At 35.7% G+C, this 27,068-nt stretch overlaps 2 protein-coding genes across 2 annotated transcripts in view; one reads left to right on the top strand and one right to left on the bottom strand.

The window, feature by feature from the left end:
* Window positions 1–21,753, bottom strand: part of LOC145247304 (uncharacterized) — a 179,396-nt gene extending 157,643 nt beyond the window's left edge. The window contains exon 1 of the mRNA XM_080108927.1: window positions 21,615–21,753. The gene's annotated coding sequence lies outside the window, so the exon portion shown is untranslated. The remainder of the gene's footprint in view (window positions 1–21,614) is intronic.
* Window positions 21,754–26,429: 4,676 nt separating this feature from the next.
* On the top strand, window positions 26,430–26,831 carry LOC145247145 (uncharacterized). The gene has a single exon (XM_080108787.1). The coding sequence runs from the start codon at window positions 26,430–26,432 to the stop codon at window positions 26,829–26,831; it is 402 nt and encodes a 133-aa protein (XP_079964913.1).
* Window positions 26,832–27,068: the final 237 nt, after the last annotated feature.

Raw genomic sequence — 27,068 nt, 5'->3', positions numbered from 1 at the left:
ATGATAATAATAATAATAATAATAATAATAATAATTATTATTATTATTATTATTGACTCACAAGGAGATTTCACACAGGTCATTAAGGATGTCTCCTTGAAAACAAACTGTGGTGTTCCCTGGAAGCTGGATGGCAACTAGTCCCCCCAGTGTTCCACCTCTTCTGATATCATTTGCAAATGAAATTGCATTATCGCAACAGCCGCCTGCCATCGATTTTTCGCTAGGACCGGCCATTGGGCTCCACTGGAATTTGAGTGGCAATAAGCCTCCCCATGGCCCCAGTTCTCTTCAGCGGAGGTCTGGTCAATACTCTCTCCTCTGTCTTTTCGTTCTCCTTGACTCTTCTCGGCTAGTTGGCATCACTATTTGGGGGGAGCGGTGATTGGGTAATGGAGGGAATGGAGGCGGGATAGAGACCTTCAATGTTTTTGGTTTCATGTAACGCTTCTTCCCGCATTCAAGGGTTTTCCTTAATATTTCAGCCGTTTTCATTATTTTTGCACCTCTCCATGCATTCCTCTAATTCCAATTTCTCCCATTCTTTTTTCAAAGTTTTTCGGGATTGTTCCTAGTGCTCCTGTTATTATAGGTATTATTTACTCACATGCACTCTTCTCCCACAAGCTATCGAACATTTTACGAAAAGAAAGAAATAATCATGTTTTCTATTGCATATCGATTAGTGTTGTCTCATTATCGATTAGGTTTTTAAATAATAAAGACAGAGAAGTTTTGTCTTAGTTTCCTTACTGATTCGTTTCGTTTTGATGATTTCAATTAGATACTTCAATACACACATGAAACAGATAGACGTTCGCGATTACTTTGAGACCCTGCTGATACGCGGATGCCATTTTTTTTTTCGAAAAGAAAACACCAATCGTTTGGTCTTGTTTGGATTTCATTTCATTTCATATTCAGTTTAATTGAATTTCTATATTCCACAGAATCCCAGACGGACAGACATCACGCTCGAAATGCAACAGCACAATGTCAAAGTGCTTGACATTTAAACTGCACCCTTGAGATTATGGCGGATCACGTTTAACGCTCCGTCGAGAAAAACTAATCCTTTCTGAGACGCGGACGTCGGATTCATTTCACAGAAGTATATACGTTTCTACAAGATTTCTCATTCATAGGCATTGTAGAGTCACTCAGAAAGACTTAAGGTATACACATTTGTCATTAACTCACTCGAACACACATGCTAATGAGGTATAACATTACCTGTTTCTCATAACCCCCATACCTACCTCTTTCTATTCCTCTTTCACCCTCTCTCTCTTCCTCTTACACTCTCTCTCTTCCTCTCACACTCTCTCTCTCTTCCTCTTTCACTCTCTCTCTACCTCTTTCACTCTCTCTCTACCTCTTTCACTCTCTCTCTCATCCTCTTTCACTCTCTCTCTTCCTCTTTCTCTTTCTCTTTCTTCCTCTTTCACCCTCTCTCTCCCTCTCTTTCTCTGTCACACTCTCTCTCTTCCTTTTTCTCTATCTCTTCCTCTTTCACACTTTCTCACTCCATTTTTTTTCCTGTTTCACTCTTCCCCTTTCATTCTCTCTCTTCCTCTTTCACTCTCCCTCTCTCGCTCCCTCCTTTCGCTTTCTCTTCCTCTTTCTCTCTTCCTCTTTTACTCTCTCTCTTTCACTCTCTCTCTCTCTTTCACTCTCTCTCTCTCTCTTACCCTTATTTTGTCTTTAAACACATCTATATTTCCTCACTAATGTCAATGTATAAATGCAGATATATATTCGTTTCTTCATCACGTCTATATTACTAGTCACTATTATTTAGATCAATACTACTTAATATTTTGAAGTACTCCATGTTTAATACAGACGAAAGATCAAGGCATATTTCGCATGACTAATTTATAACTTGTTCTTAATACATTATTGTTTACTGCTATGAATTTATAGTTTAATTCTTCCGTGTTTACTATACAGGTAAAAGACAAACTATAAATATGCATACTAGCAGGCTGAACGGTATTGCCCTGTCATAAAATACGCTTAAATCCCACATGCTAATTCATGAAGATTACGTATTTATTATCGATAGAGACAAGTCACTATCGGTAAAATCTAATGTATAGTAGTGTGATCCAAACTATATATATATATATATATATATATATATATATATATATATATATATATATATATATCAGATAGTATCGAAACGAAAATATAAATTTTCCACATTAATTCTTCAGTCTCTAAACAAAGCCCATACTCATACATATACAAGCACGCACACACACATGTATATATATATGTGTGTGTGTATGTACGAATATATATATATATATATATATATATATATATATACACACAAATATGCGTACATACACAAATATAAATTAACTTGTTGTCCCTTTTTGTAAAATATGGAATAACCGCTCACCGAAAACAAGATTCAAGCAAGCAAGGGCTGGCGGTTCACAGAGTTTATATATTTATATATTTGTTTATATTTGTATATTTAACATAGCTGTTGCTTCTCAGCAGAATTGCTTCCAATAAAGCACGCATCAGATGATGACTGGGTGCAAGCATATATCTCTCTATCTCTAGCAACCCTCTCTTTCTCTCTCTCTCTCTCTCTCTTCTCTTTATATATATATATATATATATATAGAGAGAGAGAGAGCGAGAGAGAGAGAAGAGAGAGAGAGAGAGAGAGAAAGAAAGGTAGAGACAGGGGAAAGAGAATGATTAATATATATATATATATATATATATATATGGATATATATATATATATATATATATATATATATATATATATATATATGGATAGATATTTAAAGTTAAATTCATGTTTAGTTAAATTCATATTAATTCATATTCGTTTACAATTACGTGCAGATATTCATTTCAATTTTTTGGTGAAAGTTCATATTCAATATATGCTGACAAGATCTGAATAAGAAATGTGGCTCAAGAAACATTTTCAAACGTGTTAAAAGAGAAAATCTTCAAAATAATATTGATCTCATATACGTCTCAAACATGTTAACGAAGTAGTTTTAAAAATGACATATGTGTCAAAAGTAAGGTTTCATAAGAATGCTCTGAATATGAGTCGAACACACAAGAGTTGCCGCAAAAGTAAAGCGTCTATTTTAACACAAAATGTTGAAGAGCTAAGAAGACAGGAGTAGTATTATTAAAACGAGCGATCTTTATGCTCCACAATTTATTTTTCTACATAGTCGCCACCATTCTGAATGCACTTATCACAGCTATGAACAATGGCTGCGTGTGGGCGTCTGGAACGCACTTTGACATACGACGGTCGTTCGAAAAGTCGGCTTCCATTTTCTTAAATCAAAAGTTAAAGAGCTACGAAGACTGCAGTGGTACCATTAAAATGAGCGACCTTTTGTCGGACAGAATTTATTTTTCTATATGGTCATTACCATTCTCAGTGCACTTTTGCTAGGAACTTTATGGGGCATATCTCCTTCTACCGTACGACCATGGCAGAGGCTACTTTTTGGGGTCTGACTTTGTAAATCATTGCAACAGAGAGATGAACCTTTCAGGTCATGAAAGGATCAGTCCAGTCATTTTTAAAAATAGAAGACATTATTTTGGGGACGCTGCTTGTATTAATTCAACGAAGACAGCGTTCAATTCAGAATATATTTTTGTAGTTTTTAGAATTGTATAAACAGAGTTGGTATTTTTTTTCAATTTTTACCCCAAACAAAAGTGCCACTTTGAAGTAGGGGGATACTATCGGGGACATAAGTTGCAGAGACATTATAAAGGGAGACGAGCAGCTAGATATCTGTTCACCTTACACTTGAACTTCTGCATGTCAGTAAAGTTGGGACAACAGAATCCCAGAAGGGAGCTTCAAATCTAGCAGTTCTGGGGACGAAACTATTGGATTAGAAGGCTTTCTTACATCTAGGTATCTCTACTGAGTAGGGGTGTTATTTAGCGGTTTGTCGGGTTTTTCGGGAGTATTTACGTCGAGGTGGGTACAAGTGCTTATAGTTCGTCAGAGCATTTACTATTAAAATACTTGTAAAACAGGCAGAGGGATGCAATATTCCGTCGATGGGCCAGGGGCTGAAGCTTAGATGACAGTTGATTACCTATCAGGTTGAAGACTCTCTTTTGATCACTGTCCATGAGTTATAGAATAGTAGCAGGTGCACGAACCCTAATGTGACAACAGTGCTCTATACATGGGCGAATGGCGGCCTTATAGACGTACAGGATACTTTTAGGCGTAAATAGCTTTCTAGCACGGTAATGAGAGCCTACCTTCTTCACAGCAGCCTTGCAATGATCTCAATGTATCATTCCAACTCATGTCCCTTGTGAACGTTAGGCTGAGTCTAAAAGAAGTATTTTAAGTAGTGTGTTTTTGGCTATTGCTAACGGTGGTAGAAAAAGATTCTTGTAATTATTGAAGGAAACAAGCTTAACCTTGGCAGCATTGAATGTGACCACCCATTTTGGCCCCCATTCTACTACAGAGTGGAGGTCTTCCTCTAGTGTTTCGGTCATTTCTTTAGATATGTGTTCACTTTTTTCCCTCGTGCCTATTATAGAGCGCAGTGTCATCGGCAAATATACTCATCTCAGAGACAATTTTATCAGGGAGGTAATTTCCTGATATTAGGAATAATAAATGTCTAAGGATAGGCCTCTAAGGTACACCCGCATTTATATCATAGTGTTTAGATGTACAAGGACAGCCTGGATTCTTCTCTTAATTTAATTACGTTGTGTATTCCTCCAGTGATGCCATATGATCTGATTTTCCTGAGAAGACCGTCGTGTCATACCCTGTCAAAAGCCTTGGAAATATTTGGGGCTACTGCTCTACTATTCCCTGTTTTGTCCAGTGAATGATATATACGTTCAGAGATTAAAGTTAGGATATCTGCATTGAAACAGGCCGGCCTAAATCCATATTGATGGTCGTTCAGAAGTTTAGCAGTTGTAAGATAATGGACTAGAGCTTGATTAATTATGCATTTGGTGAAAAGCGAGATGAGGCTAATGAGGCGATATTTTAAAGGATCAGTTTTTTCGCTATAATTCTTAAAAATTGGTACTACAGACGCAGTTTTCCAGCAGTCAGAAAAGCAAGATTCATTAAGGCATTTGGTGCAAAGTTTCGAGAGAACTAGAGCAACGTCGGTGGCACATTTTTAATAGCATAGCTGGGATGCGATCGGGTCCACATGCTTTCGTGATGTTTAGGTTTTTATGATATCATACACCTGGAAGGGGTGGTTTTCAGATTATCTGATGAGGTGTCTGGCCGCAAAGGGAAGTCAGAGACCGTGTGGTTTTCCGAGTTCAATGCGGAGTTTGAGACAAACCGACTGGCAATCATGTTAGCCTTCTCGGTTGCTGTGCAAATAACCTCGTGATTCTTGTAGATTTTCCAAAAGTCACGGGTTCCTAATTTTTGGTGGTTTCAGTATATTCTCCCCTGGCTGTCGTTATTTCTCTCTTACAATTACTTCTAGCTTCTGTTTGAACTGGAATTACGTCGGTAAAATCTGCAGTATGCATGCTTCTTTTGCGCAATTGCTGCTGCACAAGTAGAATTAAACCTTCAGGGGAGAGTGGGGTTTGTTATAGAATTTCTGAGTGGAAACATGTGTTTTGATCGCCGTTTTGAACCATTTAGTGGTCTCATTTGCGCACTGTTCAGCAGGAAGAGAAAAGATATTTCCCCATGGGACATCTCTGATGAGATTCATGATGACTTCTCAGTACGACATTTTATAATCATTCGTTGTTTTGGCCCTGGCTCTTCAGTTTTAGATCAAGAATGTAGGGCAATTCATACCATTATCACAGTATTCTCGAGTGGGCTGTGGGCATTCGTTACAAAATTATCGGGAATTGTAGCCGGAAATACACCTAGAAGTGAGCCATGTTGATCTTGCTGATCTGGGAAAAGTGTTGGAAATGTAAGCGTCTGTGATAGGGAATGAGATATAGAAAATCTATGTGTTCTGCTACCAGCTGCGCCTGTGTAAGTAGAACATCCAAGCCAACTACTGTGGTGGACATTTAAGTCACAAAATACATGTCCTTGTGCACTAGTATTGAGGGAGAGTGCTGTGTCTATGCTGTCAGAGACTTTGTTTATTAGGGTACAATCCTGGGTTAAGGGAGAGTGGTAGAGAAAATATAAGTAGCTAATGTTGCATGTTAAACGCATAAAGGCCTTGTCGTTTGATCCTAGTTTTGTTTTTCTAAGCAATTGGAGGGTGTTTCGAATATAGACTCTAAGTCCATGCATATGTTTGTCAAACTGGTAAGAGGGAATGGAGGAGTATAGGTTAGTTTCACTTAATGCTAACATATCCGGGGTGTTTACTAATAGACAAGATTCAGCATCATCTAAATTAATTCTAAACCCGCGGATATTCGTAAATGAAAGCCTCAAGGGAGGAGGCAAGTTGGTTTGGCTTGAGTTTGCGTCTGGTTTATTCGTAATTTTTGCTTGAACTGCTATTTTAGTTTATTTAAAAGTTTCACTTAGTTAGTAGAAGTTGCAAAAGTGTAAAACAACTTCATCATAAAAGTGGACAGTAGCTTGGAACAAAGTTCCCGATTTTGCATTTAATCTGCCTGTCTGTCCTCGATCAGCAAGAGACGAATTTTTTTTAAATTGAGGAAAATTTACTTCTCAAATCCCCCTTTTGGAAAACGGATTTTCCATCAAAATAAATACTGAACATGTTTCGAACACTTAAAAGAAAATGAAAATAATTTAGAGATGGTGAGAGTGCAAGAGAGAGATAGATAGATAGAGAGAGAGAGAGAGAGATACTATCACCGTATCTCCTCTGAAGAATGGCTTTCTTTGACTTATATATATATATATCTATTACAATAAATCCGTATTCCTATCAGTCTGTTTGTGTGTTTGTTCAGATTATACGTTATATGTGTATGATGTCATAGTAGGTGAAATATTATATGATGTCATGGGTGATGGCGTCACATATAACGCGATATCAAAAAGAGATCAAAAACTAAGTGAGGAAGGCAAACTGAAAGTAAAGATTTCCGACCAAAGGTATATATATATATATGTATATATATATATATATATATATATATATAGATAGATAGATAGATAGAAAGTTATTAAAATATATATTGCTATTAAGCTACACAGAATATTCCGCGTTTCATTCTTGTGGAATTCGTCAGGCTTATACAGGGTGACAAAAAAAAACGGGCCCCGTGTACACTTTGTGATATCCCCATTATTTATTCACCGATTCCCTTATTTTACAGGATATGGCAGAATCAACGACCGTGAGTACACCAAGACCCAAGTGGGAGCTCGGACAAAGAATACACTGTGTTAAATTTTACTACAAGACAGGCTCGTTTAAGAAAACCCAGGACAGTTTCATGCGTCAGTTCGAATGTGAAAAGCTCCATCCAAAAGCAGAATTCAGAACTGATGGACCACTTCGAGAAGTATGGGACCATGGAGAAATTCAACGCTGTCAGAGAGAACCGCACAAGCCACTCGGGACGTCTCAAGAAACGAACAGCCGAGCTGGTCGAAAGAGTGAGAGACCGAAACGCTCTGTGCGTAAGCGAAGTCAGTCCCTCGGTATGTTCCGTGAGATTTGCAAGAGAGTGCTGGTGACCGATATCAGGGCTTAGCCATACAGAATACAGACGCTGCAGACCCTTACAGCCTCAGACAAGAAGCAGAGGAGGGCTATGGCAGTCAAGATGCTTGAGGAGCTCGAGGAGACACCAAGTTTCCTTAACCTCCTTTGGACCTCAGATGAAGCCCACTCCCATCTTGATGGAAAGGCGAACTCTGAGACAAATGTTTCTGGGGGTCCTCCAGACCCAACAAAGTAGCCACCAAGCTCCTGCACTCTCCTAAATGTACGGTGTGAGCTGCAATCTCGACCAGAGGCATCATCGGACCAATCTTCATCGAAGCATCTGGCGCAGCAGTGACAGTCACTAAGGAGCGGTATGTGGAGGTCCTCAAAACCTTCAAGGGTGAGCTCCAGACTATCTACCCGTCGCTCATGAGCAAGTTCTGGTTCCAGCAGGACGGAGCAAGTTCTCACACTTCAAAGCTATCCCGAGATTGGCTGAAAGAGAACTTCGGAGGCCGAGTGATCAGTCTCAAGACTGATTTTAAGTAGGCATCTCATTGCCCGGACCTACGTCCCCAAGATTTTTTTTTGGGGGGGGGGGCTATCGTAAGGACAGAGTCTACGCAGGGAAACTCAGAACCATCACGGAACTCAAGGAAACCACCAGGAAGGAGATGAAAGCCATTACCAATTGGGTCTGTAAGAACGTCATGGACAACTTTGTGTTGTGCCTCAAGAAATGCACGGAGCTAAATGGAGGCCATCTAGAACATATGCTGTAGAACGGAAAAAACAAGACCAAAGACCCTAATGTGTTGATGTGATGTTTTGAATATAATAAACTAGTTATGACCAAAGTTTCATTTCATTCAGACAAAACACTAAGAAACGGGGTCTTATAAACCTGACGAATTCCACGAGAATGAAACGCGGAATATTCTGTATAGCTTAATTGTCATATATATTTTTATAACTTATTACCTAGCTATATCTATGTATTGAGCGCTGATGACGTAAATACTGAAAATTTACGCATAAAAGTATACCTTTGTACATTAATTTATGTTCTTTAATGAAGTAATTATGTATATATATATATATATATATATATATATATATATATATATATGATAAAACTGGTAATCAGTAAAAACCTGAAGAGAGTGCTCAATATTATTGCAGAGCAAATATGTGTTTTATTTTTTTTATTAACGTTTTATCTGTTTGGTTACATATGTTTCGGATGTTGGACCATGTTTACGATCCAACAGCCTCGTCAGACCTTTCAGAAATGGTTGTTAGTATTTGGAAGAAATGTTTTAGAAGAAATACCGTATTTCTTCTAAAACACTTCTTGCAAATACTAACAAGCATTTCTGTAAGGTCTGGCGAGGCTGTTAGATCGTAAACATGGTCGAATATTTGAAACATATGTAACCAAACAGATAAAACGGTAATAAAAATAAAACACACACACACACACACACACACATATATATATACATATATATATATATCTATCTATATATATATATATATATATATATATATATGTCCTCTTTTTCCCAAGTGAAAAACATGAAGTTATTTTGCACAGGAAACATAGAATACACAACACTTGAGCAACAAATTTTTCTATGGAGAAATGCTGCTTGTTATTACGCAACCCTTCACCACTTTTTGCCTCTGCAACTTTTTCATGGGATGCTCATTATCGCCCGGGAGTAAAAGAGGACCAATTGTATACGGATCTTATTTCAAGCCCATTGTTAGTGTTTATTAGATCTTCTCACATTCACACTCGGCTTGCTGGGCCTATCCCTGTTTCACCAAAACCGCCCTGTCAGCTATCAGCCTTTCGGCATGATCCGCCCCAGCATCGTCGGTTAGCGGTGCAGCTGGGTGTGAGGATTCACAGCGTGCATCAATCAGGACTCTGCGGTTTTTCTCGACTTTGTCAAGCATCCATGTAACGATGGCATAAACCTAGTGCTCCGAAATAAAAGAAAAACAATAAAAACTAGTACCAGACCACTGACATACAAGCAAACAAAGGATTAATTACTTTGTAACAAAGCCAAGGTGGCTCAACAAGATATTAAAACTATATCGTAACCAACATAAAATAATTATACATCCATATTAATAGAGACAATAACTATATATATATATATATATATATATATATATATATATATATATATATATATATATAGTTATTGTCTCTATTAATATGGATATATATATATATATATATATATATATATATATATATGTTTTATTTTTATTACCGTTTTATCTGTTTGGTTACATATGTTTCAGATATTCATGTTTACGATCCAACAGCCTCGCCAGACCTTACAGAAATGGTTGTTAGTATTTGCAAGAAGTGTTTTAGAAGAAATACGGTATTTCTTCTAAAACACTGAATATTCAGTGTAGCTTAATCGGCATATATATTTTATAACTTACTAACTAGCTCTAGCTACGTATTGAGCACTTTTGAAGTAAATACTTAAAGTTTACGCATAAATTTATACTTTCGTATATTAATTTTATGTGAGTAAATTAAGTAGTTATATATATATATATATATATATATATATATATATATACGCGAGTTGTTTTAAAAGGAAGGTTTTCTATTTTTAACTACAAACGGGCTACTAAGACGAGAATGGTAAACAAACCGCCTTTAGTTTTTGATATTTTTTTTTCTACTCAGTCCCTACAATTCCTAACCTCACTATTTAAAGTCTCTTTAGATGCCTGGGTCGCAAAAGTCCGGAGAATGCAATGCCACTCATATTTATGTTGCCACTCGTAGTTTTCTTTAAATCATTGTGTATACTATGTAGGTAGAGAAGGTATAGAAACCTATCAAAATTCATGAATTGCAAATATGCTGATGTTGAGAAGAAGAGGGCAAAGACCAAGTGATTTCTTCAAACATTTATTTTAGTAAATCCTACTCTATTTAGACGAGTTCCTCACATTGAAAACCAATTTTAATACTGATTAATTCACACAAGTTCCAAGACTACTGAGACATGCACATTTTGATAAAGAGTTCTTTTCTCGAAATATATTATGTAACACGGTTTTACACATTAGATCCACGAGAATAAATGAAAATATCCATAAACCTCTTTTAAAAAGAAATCGATTTTGTTTTTTTTTTCTTTCTTTTCATCACTGGTAGATTTCTACTTCTTGTATAACATTTCCCCCCTGTCTCTTCTCCTTCTCTCCGCCTCTATCTCTGTCTTTTCTTTCTCTCTCTCTCTCTCTCTCTCTCTCTCTCTCTCTCTCTGTATATATGTATATATATATATATATATATATATATATAAAAGTGAACGTCTCTGTCTGTCTGTCTGTGTGTCTGTCTGTCTGTACATTTCCCTACGCAATAACTCTGTCAATTTTTAGTCTATAGACTCGAAATTAAAATACCGGGTACTGAGATTTGGGAAAATCGATGTGACGGGTGTCAGCCAGAAATTTGGCTGTTAAGGGGTCAAATTTCAACGATTTGACCTTTAAGAACTCTACCAAACTCCTCCGACAATTTGGGGTCTAGACACTTGAAATTTTAGATATGGGTTCCTTGAACCTGGATCTAACTTAATAAAGTGATTTGAGCCCGAAACTATAAATTTTAAGGGGTCATAATAGGGGTCAAAGTTTTAAAAAATTAACCATTTTTTTTGTTTTTTTTTTGCTTTTTTTTGCACAGCATACACCTCCAAACACCCGAGCAACGCCGGGCACCCCTGCTAGTATATATATATATAGTCATTTACAAATGCATTTCCCGTGAGTAAATCTGGATTAAACTAGTGCATTCACTACGAGTTTCGCAAGTCATGTATATGATTATAAATGTTTACTATATTTCAGCTAAATAATTTATATAATGTTTTTAGAAAATGTATAAAACGTCCGGTATTGAATTACCCATTGATATTTCTATGCCGTTTAATCAATCAATTTAATCCATAATCCAGCTGCTTTTATTCGAAACATACGACGCAATGATGTTATAGTAAAAATCTAGACAAAAAAGTTAAGGTCGATGGAAGCTAATAGAACTGGATAGATTCAGAATTACTTCGTCGGGATGCCTTTATGCTAGCTGCAAGTGGCTAAATGTTTTATTAGCAAAGCAATAAGGTAGTCGTGGGCAAAAAGCGGACAAAAGCGAATGTGAAAATAGAACTACAAAAAGAATTGTTGTTACCGAAATGGCTATCATTATTAATGCAGATCCTTTAGTGGCGTGTGTACTTTTAACAAATAAATTTTCGGGATTTTTCTTTTTATAAGTGATCAAATTTGTAATGTGTTTACTTTTACTGTTGATCAGTTTATCTAAATTCAAGAAGAAATAAAATGAAGTTAATTTTCCTCGGTTAAAGTAAATATTTCATAAGGTCAACAGACTAGCATCATGCTTGTTAACAGTGGTTGTTGGCCCTCAAGTAGTTTGTCTTGTATAATACTGGAAACGTGGATATCGTCCAGAAGTAAATTATCTGCAATGTGAGGTCAATTCCGATCTGATCAGTTAGCTAAGTATGTTTTGTTATTTATTTTTGTCTATTTTTAGTCGACACTTATCAAGGAAAAAGCTAAAAACAGGATGAGAATAAGAGGTAATACGATATGACGATATGATGAAAGTACTAATATTGTTTCATGGTATGATCTGCGTTTGATTAGCTATAGGTCGGATAATGGCAAGAATATGTTGTAATTGGATTTTAAGACAACCAGGTTGTAAGCAGCAAGAAAGCAGTCTTGCGGTATTGTGTGTCATAAGTGCAAAGTATTTCAGTTGGGCAGCATTACGATTTATGGAGATTAAGGTTTCAATTGCATCCCTGCAGCACTGTGTACACAAGAAAATTGTTTTCAATAAATTTTATGAAATGTATCTATTTTAATGTGTTGTGTTTTTCCATTAAAAAAACTCAAGATGCGTTGATATGCCGTAAAACTACGCAAACGAATGTAATCTTTGAACAATCTCCGAGGAGAAGATTCATTATACTAAAAGTAGATATGAACACACACACACACACAAATCCTTTACTCACGAACCTACGCACACCTACCTCCTGTTAGGTAGATGAACCTGTTTTATACTTAAACAGGTGTCTACTTAGGCTCAGCAGGCGATTTAAGTATCTTAATGTTCGGATGCCGCTCTGTTAGTGAAGAAACCACTTAAGATCCGCTAACACTATCAGGGTTATTTTTATTATTTTTATTTTTTTAACCCTAGCGAGTCGGACAAGTTCAGTCTTAACCTAGAAGGAGATAAGACTCCAAAATTTGGGTTAGTCTTTAGCGTCGCATTTTCTCATCCCATCTGTTTTTTGTACTAATAAGTGGCTATTTGTCAAGGCCCAAACGCCGCGCGAGGATAAGACTTACTGGGCTTTTTTATTAAGGCACCAACTCCAGGAAATAGGATTCAATGAGTGTAAATGAACATTGAGAACATTGTGAAGATTGAACCCTATTGTTATAAATGGGTAGAGTAAGATTACTAAATAAGACGGTTTCACAAGAATTAATTTACATTAGACATGACAGCGACCATATTTTAGTTAGCTGAGAAGCAGACTGTAACAGCGCGGACGCGCGTATGCAAATGTGTGCGAAATGACGCCCTTGGTAGAGAAAGATAAAGACTTAAAAAAAGATCACGTTAGAGATGGAAAGAACGTTCGAGCTCACGTAAAGGCGTGTATGAAGTTCGAGAGTACGTAGGAGAAGACGATCGCGTGAGAGACATCACAGCGGTAACGAGAGAATGAGGAAATAAACGCCGTTGTACAAAAAAATAGAAAAGAATTGAAGTTCTTTTCTATTTTTTTGTCTGTTTTGCGACTGAGGTTACAACGTGTTGGTTTGTGGGACAACGTTACATGCTTTGTGGAATTTTCTTTTTAACAGGCGACTCGTTCTAGAAAAAAAAAACTTGAATTATAGCAGTTCCGTTCAGTTTTAGATATACCGAGGGAAACAAGAAAATTATTTAGAGTGTCTTTAGCTAGACGAGTTCTTGTAGTGAAGGTTTTATAGGGGATATAGATTGGAGCTCAGTCTTTTCTGTTCAGCTCTAATATAAAAATTAACATGGCGTCATCAGAAATAATAGAACATAAAATCTTAAACAAAAAGATGAAATGCTTAGGATAATGGTTCGCAACAAATAAAATTAATTTAGCATCGGTATAATTTCTAAATTATACCGATGCTAAATTAATTTTATTTATTACGAACCATTATTCTCAGCTTTTTTCTTCGTTGTTTCACGACGTTTCGGCCAACTATTTCTCTGACCTTCGTCCGGTGGTAACCGGGCCCGTGGCGCAGTTGATAGAGTCGTTGAATCTCTGCGGAAGGCAGTAATTGCAGTGGATGCAGTCAGGAGATTCAGAGTTCCTATCTGTCGCGGTTACCACCTGACGAAGGACAGAGGGATAGTTGGCCGAAACGTCGTGAAACAATAAGGGAAAAGGTGAGGGTAATGGTCCGCAATAAATAAATTAATTAATAAATAATACACATCTCAATAATGAGTTCCAATTAAATAATATACACCAATACTAAATGTTTATGCCCAGTGGTAAACGGCAGTACATTTACTGCAGAGATTTCCAAGCACCAAAAATTTTCTTTTCTTTAAATGTCCGCTTTTAGAATACCCACCCATTCTTTTTTGTTCCCCTTGCTATATTAACGCGCAGAAATTGAAATATAACGTTAACAGAAACCTCGCTAGAGAACTTTTCGCTTAAGAGTCGCGAAACGTACGGTTCTTAACCTACAATTGCTTCTTACGTTTCAGCGGCAGTATGTAACGTAAAAAGAGATATATCTATCAAAATTCAGCTGCCATTTTATCAACCCCATAAACTCTTATCCTCGAGTAGATTTTATCCTTAATGAATAGTGGCTCAATGAAAAATGCACCTCTTCATACGGACAAATGTATGCGTATCAATAGTCTAAGGGGATGATCCCGCAGTTTTCGTCACATTTTCCAAATCTTATTCCAAATTAATTATAAAAGATGCCAGTTCTCTGATTTTTGGAAAATAGAAAAAGGTAGTATTTATTTTTATACTGCACGCCATTTTTTTTTTTTTTTTACTGTCTTTAATTGGTGGGATGAAATCCTTCTAAACTGAACAATTTTATTTTGGTCCAAATCCGGAGTACCTCTTCAGCGAAAGCTGGAGCCTCTCCACATAATCAATAAGACACTGTCCACGTAGGAAGGCTATTAAAGAAGGCAGGCCAATAGTAGCAAATTGTAGTATGAGAACAGATACTACACTTCAGCTTTTCTGCCTACGGTCAATAAAAGAGAACCTTCCTAGACTGAGGTGATTAAATTTTTTCCCCAGTCTAAAGTTCTTATTCTTGAGGGATTATAGTTGTTTCCTGCTGCAAGAACTTAGACACTAGGGTCGAAAAGTGGGATTGAGAAGTAACCCCCCCCCCCCGATAACAGGCACTCTGTCTTGCAAAACGTGACTGGTCAGTCCCGTGGGTATTTCCCGGCAAAGGCGCCCTAGGTGATTAACAATAAACTAACCTCTTCTCAAAGAGAGAAGGTAAATCCTGGGAGGATGAACCTCCTAGAACTGCATAGAACTAAACTTTAAAGAGAGTCGACAACCTAATATGTCCCGAACTGTCAGCTAAGCTTCCACCTCTGTGCCATCGACGAAATGTGTCATCCCTCTGCCTATTTGACAAGTATTTTGATGGTAGATGCTCCGACGAACTACAAGCACTTGTAGCCCCTCGACATAAGTACCCCCGACAAATCCGACAAGCAGCTAAATCCCACCGCTACACATGAGATCCTCAGATGTCAGAAACCTTTCTACTCTTGTTTCTTCCCCCAGAACTGTTAGATTTTTGAATTCCCTTTCGGATTACCGCTTCCCCAACTGTACTGACATGCAGAAGTTCAAGTGTAATGTAAACAGATATCTTGCTGCTGAACTCCCTACATAGTATCCCTGCAATTTATCTCAGGTAGTAGCCCCCTACATCAAAGTGCCTTGTTTGGGATAAAATTGCAATATAAAAAAATAAAAAATAATAATAAAGCTCCACATAAACAGAAGTAGGATTATTAGAAGAATGGTCTAATCTCTGCGGATTTTTGGGGCCCGGGGATAAAAATCCCTAGCTGAGTTCTCACTCTGGATAACCTGAAACCACCCGATATTAAAAACCGACTTCGTGTTTTATTCTGTCCACGTGGGGAAGGGACAATGGACGCGGCACGGGCTATTAATGTTCACAGTTTTCGTTTTCTTCGCCAAGAACAACGCAGCAGGGACCAAAAACAAGCGTGCTGGTTGGCAAAGCGAACTCTGGGTAACGTAAGATTCGAAAAACCCTCTCCGACAAATAACCACCCCGCTCCTACCCGTCTTCTCTTCGACATTCGCATTTAACGCTCAGATTCACAGCCGGGGCGACTCAGGTTTCATACTGAACCACTTGGCAAATAATATATTTTTTTAAAGAAAACACTTGTTCCGTTTATAGAAAAAAAAAGCATTTTCGACATTAAAAAAAAAATGCAAACGAATGAAGTTTTACTCTGTAAATTATCAAGTGAATGTATTATGAAATAGATCTTTTGATTTTTCGTCCTATTTGATGTCAAAGATATGTCCCAACGATATCCTTTTACTTGACAATTTATTTATATATATATATATATATATATATATATATATATATATATATATATATACATACATATATATATATATATATATATATATATATATATATATATATATATATGATCGTATCGCTTCGGTTTCCTACATCTAATGTAACTTCAGTGTTTCTAAATTAGTGCTCAATAAAAAAGCAGTTCTATACAACTATTGAATGTTCTTAATTCATGTAAACATAATTGGCTATATATGTGCCGGCTTTGTAGACCTTTCGACTAGGGAAGAAATATGTATAAATGTTTACCTATAATAATGAGCGATTTATTACAGGTTTCGTCTACGTTCTGTCCCTCGATACTTCTCAAAAAATGTAAAAAAGAAACTTCGTTTAAGTTATTATATATGAATAGTTATAAATTCTTATAAAATTATTATAAGTTCTTATAAAATACAATAATTAAATTATATAAAAATTAAGTGATTATTACATTTAAGTGACAGTTTTATTGAAGTAGAATGTTTAATTCTCAGTTTAGGGGATAATAATGAATAAAATAACGATTCACTTCAGACTTTTACGCAGACTGACGGAGGGAACGCAAGTTACCCACGTGGATTATATACAGGATTTCGCTGGGAAGGCTGTAAATCTTCCAAAGTTCGTCAGAAAGATTTTCGAGCTCGACAAGTGCCACTGAGGAAGATCGGAGGTTACATCGACATAAAGTTGTGATATTAACATTCAATATGAGAAAAGTAGTCCAAATAATCCAAGTTATATATATATATATATATATATATATATATATATATATATATATATATATGCAGTAGAACCCCGGGATACGGCATCATAATTGGAAACAAAATACAGTAGTGCATAATCAAATAAAATTATAAATAAAACCATAAGGCGGGGCAAATACTGAAACAACGGAAAAACATCGTATTCTACATCGTAACCTGAAAGAAACCATATCATAGGGCCACCGTTTCCCGGGGTTCTACTGCATATATAAATATATATATATATATATATATATATATATATATATATATATATATATTTAGAGAGAGAGAGAGAGAGAGAGAGAGAGATTAAGACAGATAGATAGATTGATAGATTGATAGATAGACAAACAGATATATAGATATTATATTATATTATATTATACTAGCATGGGTGCCCGGCGTTGCCCGGGTGTTTGGAGGTGTATGTTGAGCAAAAAAAAAAGGTCAGTTTTTTAACTTTGACCCCTATTATGACCCCTTAAACTTTATGGTTTCGGGCTCAAATTAAGTTATTAAGTTAGATCCATGTCCAATAAACCTATATGTAAAATTTCAAGTGTTTAGACTTAAAATTGTCGGAGGAGTTTGGTAGAGTTCTCGAAGGTCAACTCGTTGAACTTTGACCCTTTAATCGACAAATTTCTGGCTGAAACCCGATCACATCGATTTTCCCAAATCTCCGTATTCTGTATATCAAATTTCGAGTCTGTAGACTTAAAATTGACAGAGTTGAAATGGAAATGTACACACACAGACACACAGATACACAGATACACAGACAGACAGACAGACAGACCTTTTCACTTTTATAGATATATTACATTATATTACATTACCATTCTCTTAATCTTTCTGCCTTTCTGTCTGTCTGTTCGTTCCGCTATTTCTCGGAAACTACTTAGTCGATCTGGCTAGAATTTGTCTTACTCTCAGTTATCGTAAGCTGAAAAAAAATTAAATATTTTGGTCTCTATTCTAATAATGTTAAGGGGTTAATATAAAGCAAACATTTAAAGTAAACGGACTATAACGTTTGGCAGACTTAAAAGTGACGTATGTATAGAATATAATAGGAAGAGAGACATGAAATTAGTAGTGACGTATTGTACTTGCTGTTTAGGCTTATATTAATTTATACTCTATTGTTTATATTGAGCACTGTTCCGTTGCAACTAAAGCAAGATTAGCAAATTTTGCTAAAATGCAAAATATATATATATATATATATATATATATATATATATATATATATATATATATATATATACATATATATAAATGATAAAAAAAATAGTAATTGTCTGAAAAAAAAATATATAAAATGCGAAATTGATTCTCACCCGAAACGGTGACAATTTTCAGAAGAAAAACTATCAAATTTCTATTTCTTTTCTTTCACTCATAATCTATATCTGTTTGCTTTATTATCACTTTTTTATTGATTTAAGACTATTTACGTATACAAAGCCAGAGGGGGAAAATTGTCTTTATTGTACGGGAAAGGTTTCGTAAGACTCGAAATGTAATAGCGGTTCTGGGAAATTTGTAGCTTTGCACCATACTGACTGACATTTTATGTGTGCTGAAAACTCAATACGTTGAAGAAAAAAAAAACGACGACTCTAGGAATATACACTAATAGACATCGACGGCATCCGTATTTGAAAACACAATAGATCTTCCTTTGCACACACACACACACACACACACACACACACACACACACACACATATATATATATATATATATATATATATATATATATATATATGACTATTTAATTTAATCACATAAATTGATATAAGAAGATACAGTTTTATGCGAAAATTTTCAGTATTTGCTTAAACAGTGCTCAATTAATAGGTAGAGCTAGGTAGTAAGTTATGAAAATATATAATATGCATAGCAATTTAAGCTACACAGAATATTCCGCGTTTCATCCTCGTGGGAATTCGTCAGGCTTATGCTACTATATCTACTCTTGTTGGTTTTGTAGTGGTAGATTTGAAACCTCTCTTTCTTTCTCTCTTTCTCTCTCTCACTCTCTCTCTCTATATATATATATACATATATATATATATATATATATATATATATATATATATAGTAAGTCATGAAAATGTATATGGTAATTTAAACTACATACTATTATAAAATCGTGATTTCAAAATTGTTAAAAAATGTATTTGAGCACCATCAGCTAGAATCGAAACCGAAAGCAAAATTGCACCAAACAAAGCTGGTGACGTTACCACTGTACCAACGTAACACGCATCCGATCTTATTAAAAGACAATAACTAAGATGAATGTACAGAATGTTTGACGACTTTTTGAAACTTTCCCCCTTCTTGACCTCTTACAAACTATTTTAAACGGTTAAACATTCATAAAAGATCAGTCCATTAAAAATCCAATCATTTGAGCCCCCTAACACCGCTCTGCGACTTTTAGTTTCCGGTGAAATAGAGTCTGAAACTATAGAGCCAGACATATATATATATATATATATATATATATATATATATATATATATATATATATACTTCGTTGTATTATGTTCAAATAAGACATTTTAGAAGTCATCACATATATGTATTGTACCGTAGTTAAGTTACAAAGTAGAAACTATTACAAAATCTAATGTGTCAAAAATATTTTTATATATTTTTAAATAAAAAAATCGTTGTTATATCCCGATAACTGCAACAAATAAGTAATTGACCTATCATCGCAGACGAAACCAGCTAGGATCATAACACATTTTAAATTTGGCGCTTTTTACTTAATATGATAGAAAGTGTATATTTACTACGAAACTAATGCTATTTTCGAATATATTTATATATTTATGCTTTTAATACGAAACTAATGCTATTCTCTTGCAAGTTATGTTTACACTGCAAGTTATTAATTTTATATATTCTTCTCTAATGAAAATATTACAGATTTCAAAATTATTTCAACGATGCATTGGACCAAACCACCGAAAAACAATTTAAATATTCGGATTAGTTGAGCTATTTAATTGAACTTAAATGACTCAATTTGGTCGATCAAAACTAAATTCTCTGGTCAAATAGCTAAATATTATCAAACATTGGCAACGGGTTAAGAAAAAGTTACAGACAATATTGTCAATTATATCTAATAATTAATTTCATCTTTCACACAGCAAAATCGTCGAATGCAACTGAACATGCATATTGGTAAAATAGGTATATTTTTTTTACGTTCTTAATCTGCATAAGCTATGTTAAAATTTGTTTTTATTTTCTTAAGCAAGCAATCTTGAATTAATGTTTTTTTTATTATTCTTTTTAAATCTGAACACATTTTTGTACAGATAATATTTATTATCGGGTGAAAACAAACTGGTTGATATGAAAACAAGTTTTATGTCAAGCTTGGGAGAAGTGTACCATGATTTATGGGATGGCATACAAATGTGTTCTGACATATTTTCCCTAAGAGAGAATAATTTCAACATACACATACATACATAAATATATATACATATATCATACAGACAATATATATATGTGTGTGTGTGTGTGTGTGTGTGTGTGTGTGTGTGTGTGTGTGTGTATTAGGTTAGTGCAAAAATAAGGCAATTCGTTTCTACTTATGTTTATGATTTGGGTTTTTTCTATCTTTCTGGTCTAGTTTCTTGCTTCAAGCACGAATTGACTGATGTAGTTGCCATATTCATAATAGATACAAGTATTTGCGACTTGTCCTGATTCATCAACAGAGAAAACTTACACCGAACTGGTTTAGAACATTTATAGAAGTGTTTACCTCTAAAAATTTCCCCCACTCTATATCTGTGCCTAAATCAAAACGCGGATTCCATGAACACAGCTTCTTTCTTAGAACTGCACGCCTGTGGAACTCTGTTCCGCCTGTCTGCTTCCATCCGGACTACAATTTGGATGTCTTCAAGTCCAATGTTAACAAATTCCTAATGAACCGCCCCCTTAATTAAACACTTCATCAAATCTCCACACTAACGTAATGTACTTGCAATAACCCTTATCCCTGAGTGGCTTCTGTGCCTTGATAAGTGGTGATCACTGTGTAAATATATATATATATATGTATATATATATATATATATATTGTCAAATATAATATATTCAGTATCCTGTACAGAAATAAATGAAAGCTCTGATTAATATAATGCACTAATTATTGAGCTTGTGTTAATGTCAGTATTGACGCAACTCGTTGTATTACAGTAATATCTGTATGCTATTCAACCCATGAGAATCGAAGAATGGTTGTAGTTTCTTAATCTGAATAATTCCCAACATGTATGATTAAATAAAAATAACTGTAAATCATTATGAAGTCTTAATGTGTATAAGTCATGCTCTGCAGATGCTGCAATAGTGCAATAGTGCAAGAATAGCAATACTAATAAGAAGAAGAGAAAAGAAGAAAAGATGACTTACTCATTCCGTTGAGCAGTTAACAGTTCCCTGTGAATGCTTTTAATGTTTCGCCTGAAGCCAATGGTGATCAATTGGCTAAGTGAGTAAACCTACCAGAATCGTCTGCTATTTATAAGGTTTGGGGTTTGGTGACATTGAGAAGGCGCTAAAATCTATAAATTTTCAAGACAGGAGGTTTCATTTCCAAAAAAAAAAAAAAAAAAAAAAAATCCCCACCAATCCCCCATGACTTGTATTATTCTCAAATCTCTCTTCCTTGCACTCTTTACCTTTCCGTTGCTCCCCTTCGTTCCCTTCCCTTTCTTTATTCCTTTTTTCTTATTCTTTTAAACTTTATCCGTGTATTTCTTCTTTTTTTATGTATTTCTTTAACTCATTCAATTCTCACCCCTTCCGCTGCCCCTCCCGTTTTATTCCCGTGACCGCCTCCTCCTATCCCTCAATACATCTTAAAGAATTCTGTAAAAAAAAAAAAAAGGAGGGAATGGCGAGTTTTAAGATTTATCCCTCCCACTTCTCCTCCGCGCATACCCCCCGTACCCTCCACAAGTCTCTTTTCTTTTCTATCTATATAACTTTCTTTTCATTGCCCTCTTTGTCTCACGCCTCTTTCCTCACATTGCCCCCCCCCCAACAACCACAACCACAATTTCTCTCTCTATCTCCCCGTCCTCTGTCTGAATTTCCTGTCTTTTAGTTATTTCCATAGTCATTTGGGCAGATGAAGAAAGAAAGAGAAAGATCATCTCGGTCCATTATTCCACCCTTTCTCCACCCTGCTAGTGCGCTTTCTTGTCAAACCAGACCACACACACAAACACACGCATACACACCCTCACACGCACACACAACCACATGTTCGCCGGGTAACTAAAAACATACGTAAATATATACGACATATACAATTACATCCAATACAGAGAAAAGCACAAAAAGTAATCAGATATGTATATATTTATATATGTGTTCCTTACTAAGGGATTACGAAATGGCTTCGTGGCCGGGTTCGAATCTGTGAGACGGTTGCAATCGTAACTGCCTGCACTGATGATACCCGAAAGGATGAAACAATAGTGTCTATAGATAGAAAAAAATTATTGTACTAATAATTATATATATATATATTTATATATATATATATGTGTGTGTGTGTGTGTGTGTGTGCGTATATAGAATACATATAGACACACACGCACGCATACATACGCACACACACACACACACACACATGTATATATATATTTATATACATGCTTAAATATATCATCCATAAACATACATACATCTATTATATACTCCAAGTAATGAACTCATATATTAATATGTGGAACTTTCTCGTATTTATAAAAGTGCATATGCACACACACACGCACGCACACACACACACGTATATATATATGCATATATATATATATATATATATATATATATGACTACTTCATTTAATCACATAAATTTATACATACAAATATAATTTTTGTTGTAAATTTTTAGAATTTTCTTCAACAGTGTTCAATACATAGGTAGAGCTAGGTAGTAAGTAAGCTACACAGAACATTCCGCGTTTTATTAGCCTGACTAATTCTCACGAGAATGAAACGCAGAATATTCCGTGTAGCTTAATTGCCATATATATTTTTGTAGCTTACTACTATATATATATATATATATATATATATGTGTATAAAATATAAAGCTGAACGTCTGTGTGTGTGTCTGTGTGTGTGTCTGTGTGTGTGTGTGTGTGTGTGGCCACTAATAGGCTCCTATAGTGTTGACTTTTATAGAAAACTGATCGCATATGATGATAGAAGATGTATCGAGACACAGGAATGGGTATGCTTGATCTGGCATAATGATGACTCATTAAAATTGTAGCGTCTGCGTATGCTCCTGGTCCAAAAAGTATGGAAATAAAAAATTAATAATTAAAACAAAACGTTTACAAGTGTTTTTGATATAGTTGTACATAATAATACTTTGATAAGTATGTTTTAACGTTAATAGGGATGATATAATAGAATTGTGAGTTCTGCGTTCCTGCCTGGCCTCCATAGAATGGAAATAGGCACAAACTTTAATGAAGACTTTTCATATCTATCTGCGTAAGTATACTTTGATAATTATGTTTCAATTTGAGGAAATATGGTATAATAAAATTATGGGGTGTTTGTTCGCGCCTGACCTCCATAGAATTGAAATATGTCAAAAAGTTTAACAAAGTTTTTTAATATAGATCCACAGAATATTGTGATAAGTGTTTCAGTGTGACCAGGTATGGTATATATATATATATATATATATATATATATATATATATATATATATATATATATATATATATACATATATATATATATACATACATATTTTCTACAAATAATATATATATGTATATATATATACACATATATATATATATAAATGTTTTCCTTTCCTAAGAATATATATATGAGTGAAACAAGTTTTAACGCACAACTTTGTCTGTCATATGTGTGCCAATCGAATGCTGGCCTGAAAAGTCATCACGGACGGCGTTTAGGTGTCGCTGAGTTTGTACTATGATCAGGTTGGTGGGGAGCATTGGGATGGCTAACGTTTCTAAAGACGATGCTTTTTAAAAATAATATATATATATATATATATATATATATATATATATATATATATATAATATTAATTGCTTTGTTTCATCCTTAATATTATTTTCACTACTATAGTTTTCTTCATATGAGATGATAGTCGAGAGAGCTCGAGATTTCCATCAATGCTCAAATGTGTTTATATATTTATATATGTATATATATATATATATATATATATATATATTACAAAGGCATCACCACTTATGAAGGCCAAGAGGCCATTCGCATATAAGGGTAAAAGAGTGTATAGTAGACAATTGGACAATAAAGTAATCGTTAGTAACGGAAATTCGGTAAATTTATTAACTTATATGGAACGGCTCATCAAAAAATTGTTTACGTTAGACTTGAAGACAACCATATTGTAATCAGCTGGAAAGAAGGAAAACGGAATACAATTCCATATGCGTGCACTTCTAAGAAAGTTTATATATTATATATATATATATGTATATATATATATACATATATATGTGTATATATATTCTTAAAGTATCATGTTACAAGGTAGAGACATCAATACAGTTACTAATTTTTAAAGTTTTTTTTTCTTTTATTAGTAACATGACGTCTGGTATCAGTGTCTATTATGTGTAACGTGATACTTTAAAAATATTTTTTACTCTTGTATTAATCTATTGACTAAAGGAAAAAAACTCATACCTTCTACTTGCCTGGCAAACCTTCGGGCGAGTGAAGAGAAGCGGGAGTTGCATTTGCAATCTCAAACAACCTTGTGAAAGAACTGGAATCACTACCAACAGGAAAAAGTGATCGCCTCATGACAACGAGAATTCACATTGGCAAGCAAAGATACCTGACAATGATCTCCGCATATGCACCAACGATGACAAATGACCTGGAGACTAAAGAACTATTCTATCAGTCTCTTGGCATTCTGCTTTCTGAGATCCCTGCAGCTGCAAAACTCATTGCACTCGGTGACTTCAATGCTAGAGTGGGAAAAGATCATGCAGCATGGCCACAAACAAGGGGTAAATTTGGAAAAGGAAAAATTACCTCGAATGGCGAACTGTTCCTATCCAAATGGACTCGCTATAACAAAGACGTTCTTCAACTATCCAGACAAATGGTCCTGCTCGTGGAAACATCCAAGATCCATGCACCCCACCCTGTTGGATTATGTAATCACAAGAATAGAAGATCTAAAAAGACTTTTGCAGTACCAGAGCTATGAGAGGAGCTGAATGTTGCACTGGTCACTACATGATCCATGCCAGATGCAACATAAAACCAAAGCCTCCTCCGTTCAAGAAGAAAAGATCATAGCCACCAAAGAAACTGGCACCACAGAAGAACAGAGGGAAACACTGAAAAATGCTGTGTTCACTTCTGCATCTGAAGTCCTTGGTAAACCAAGTAGGAAACATGCAGACTGGTTTGATGAATCCAACAAAAGATCATGACACTAATTCAAAAGAAAAACCCGTTGTTTCAAAAGACCGTGAAAGAAAGATGCTCAAGAGCAGAAAGGGACAAGTACAAAAGTGTAAAATGTAAACTTCAAAGAAAAACAACTGGTGGGCGAGAAAAGCAGCTGAAATTCAGAACCTGGCAGACAGAAATGACTCTTTGCATCGTTGAAGGAAGTGTACGGGCCACAGTGAGCCTTCTTGGGTCCTGTGAAGAGCATTGATGGCAGTGTGTTCCATACGGAGAAACACAGGATAATGGAGAGATGGAAGGAACACTTCGAACTTCTGTTGAACCCAGAAACATGTGCTGAAGATGGAGCTGATAACATACCTCAACTGCCTATTAGAAACCAAATGGATGATTTACTAACAGCAGATGAACTTGGCATGGCCATAAAGAGGATAAAGAACGGAAAGGCCGCAGGACCAACAACATACCACCAGAAGTTTGGAAGCATCGCGGAGCAGCCTTGAGAAGTCAGTTACTACAACTTTTCCACAACATCTGGATATCAACAGCAGAAGTTCCCCAGGATTTCAAAGATGCCAATATTTTGACAGTGTATAAGAGAAAAGGGGACAGGGCGGAATGCGGGAACCACAGAGGAATCCCTCTTCTGTCTGTTGCTGGGAAGATTTTAGCCCAAATCCTACACTATCGACTACAGGCCTTGGCTGACGACATTCTACCAGAGAGCCAACGTGAATTCAGGGCCAACATATCCAAACTAGATATGACCTTTGCCCTCCGACAATTACCTCTCATTGTCACCTTTGTAGATTTTAGCAAGGCCTTCGACACAGTTGATAGATACATGCTTCGGAAGTTACTGAGACGCTATGGTTGTCCACAGACCTTCACAAGAGTACTGCGCAGTTTCCATGATGGCATGACTGCTCGCATTTGCAGGGGCGACTCCTTTAGCGTTGGAAACGGCGTCAAGCAAAGCTGTGTCCTTGCTCCAACTCTGTTTTCAATCTTCCTTGCTGCTGTCCTGAAAAGCATGCCTGAAGAACTCGATGATCTCTGCATCCGAATCAGAAGTGATGGTGACCGTTTCAACCTCAGACGCTTGAGAGCAAAAACCAGGACACATGAGTTAGTGATCAAGGAACTACTCTTTGCTGATGATTAAGCACCTGTGACCCATTGCCCCCAAGCGATGCAAGATTTAGTGATAGCTATTGCCGAGGCATCCAAGAAATTTGGACTGACAATCAACATCAAGAAGACTGAAGTGTTGATTCAAGACACCGGTGACACAAAGATAAACCCCAGAGAAGTACTGCTGAATGGTACCCCATTGGCGGAAGTTGAACAGTTCACCTACCTGGGCAGTACCATTACGAACACTGGAAAGATCGATGAAGAA

This window comes from Euprymna scolopes, chromosome 25, assembly GCF_053919585.1.
Source record: "Euprymna scolopes isolate OS-2025 chromosome 25, ASM5391958v1, whole genome shotgun sequence".
NCBI lineage: Eukaryota > Metazoa > Mollusca > Cephalopoda > Sepiida > Sepiolidae > Euprymna > Euprymna scolopes.
This window is presented reverse-complemented; position numbering and strand designations above follow the sequence as displayed.

Excerpts from the sequence above, each read along its gene's own strand:
- LOC145247145 (XM_080108787.1), top strand. The coding sequence starts at position 26,430 with ATGACCTTTGCCCTCCGACAATTACCTCTCATTGTCACCTTTGTAGAT.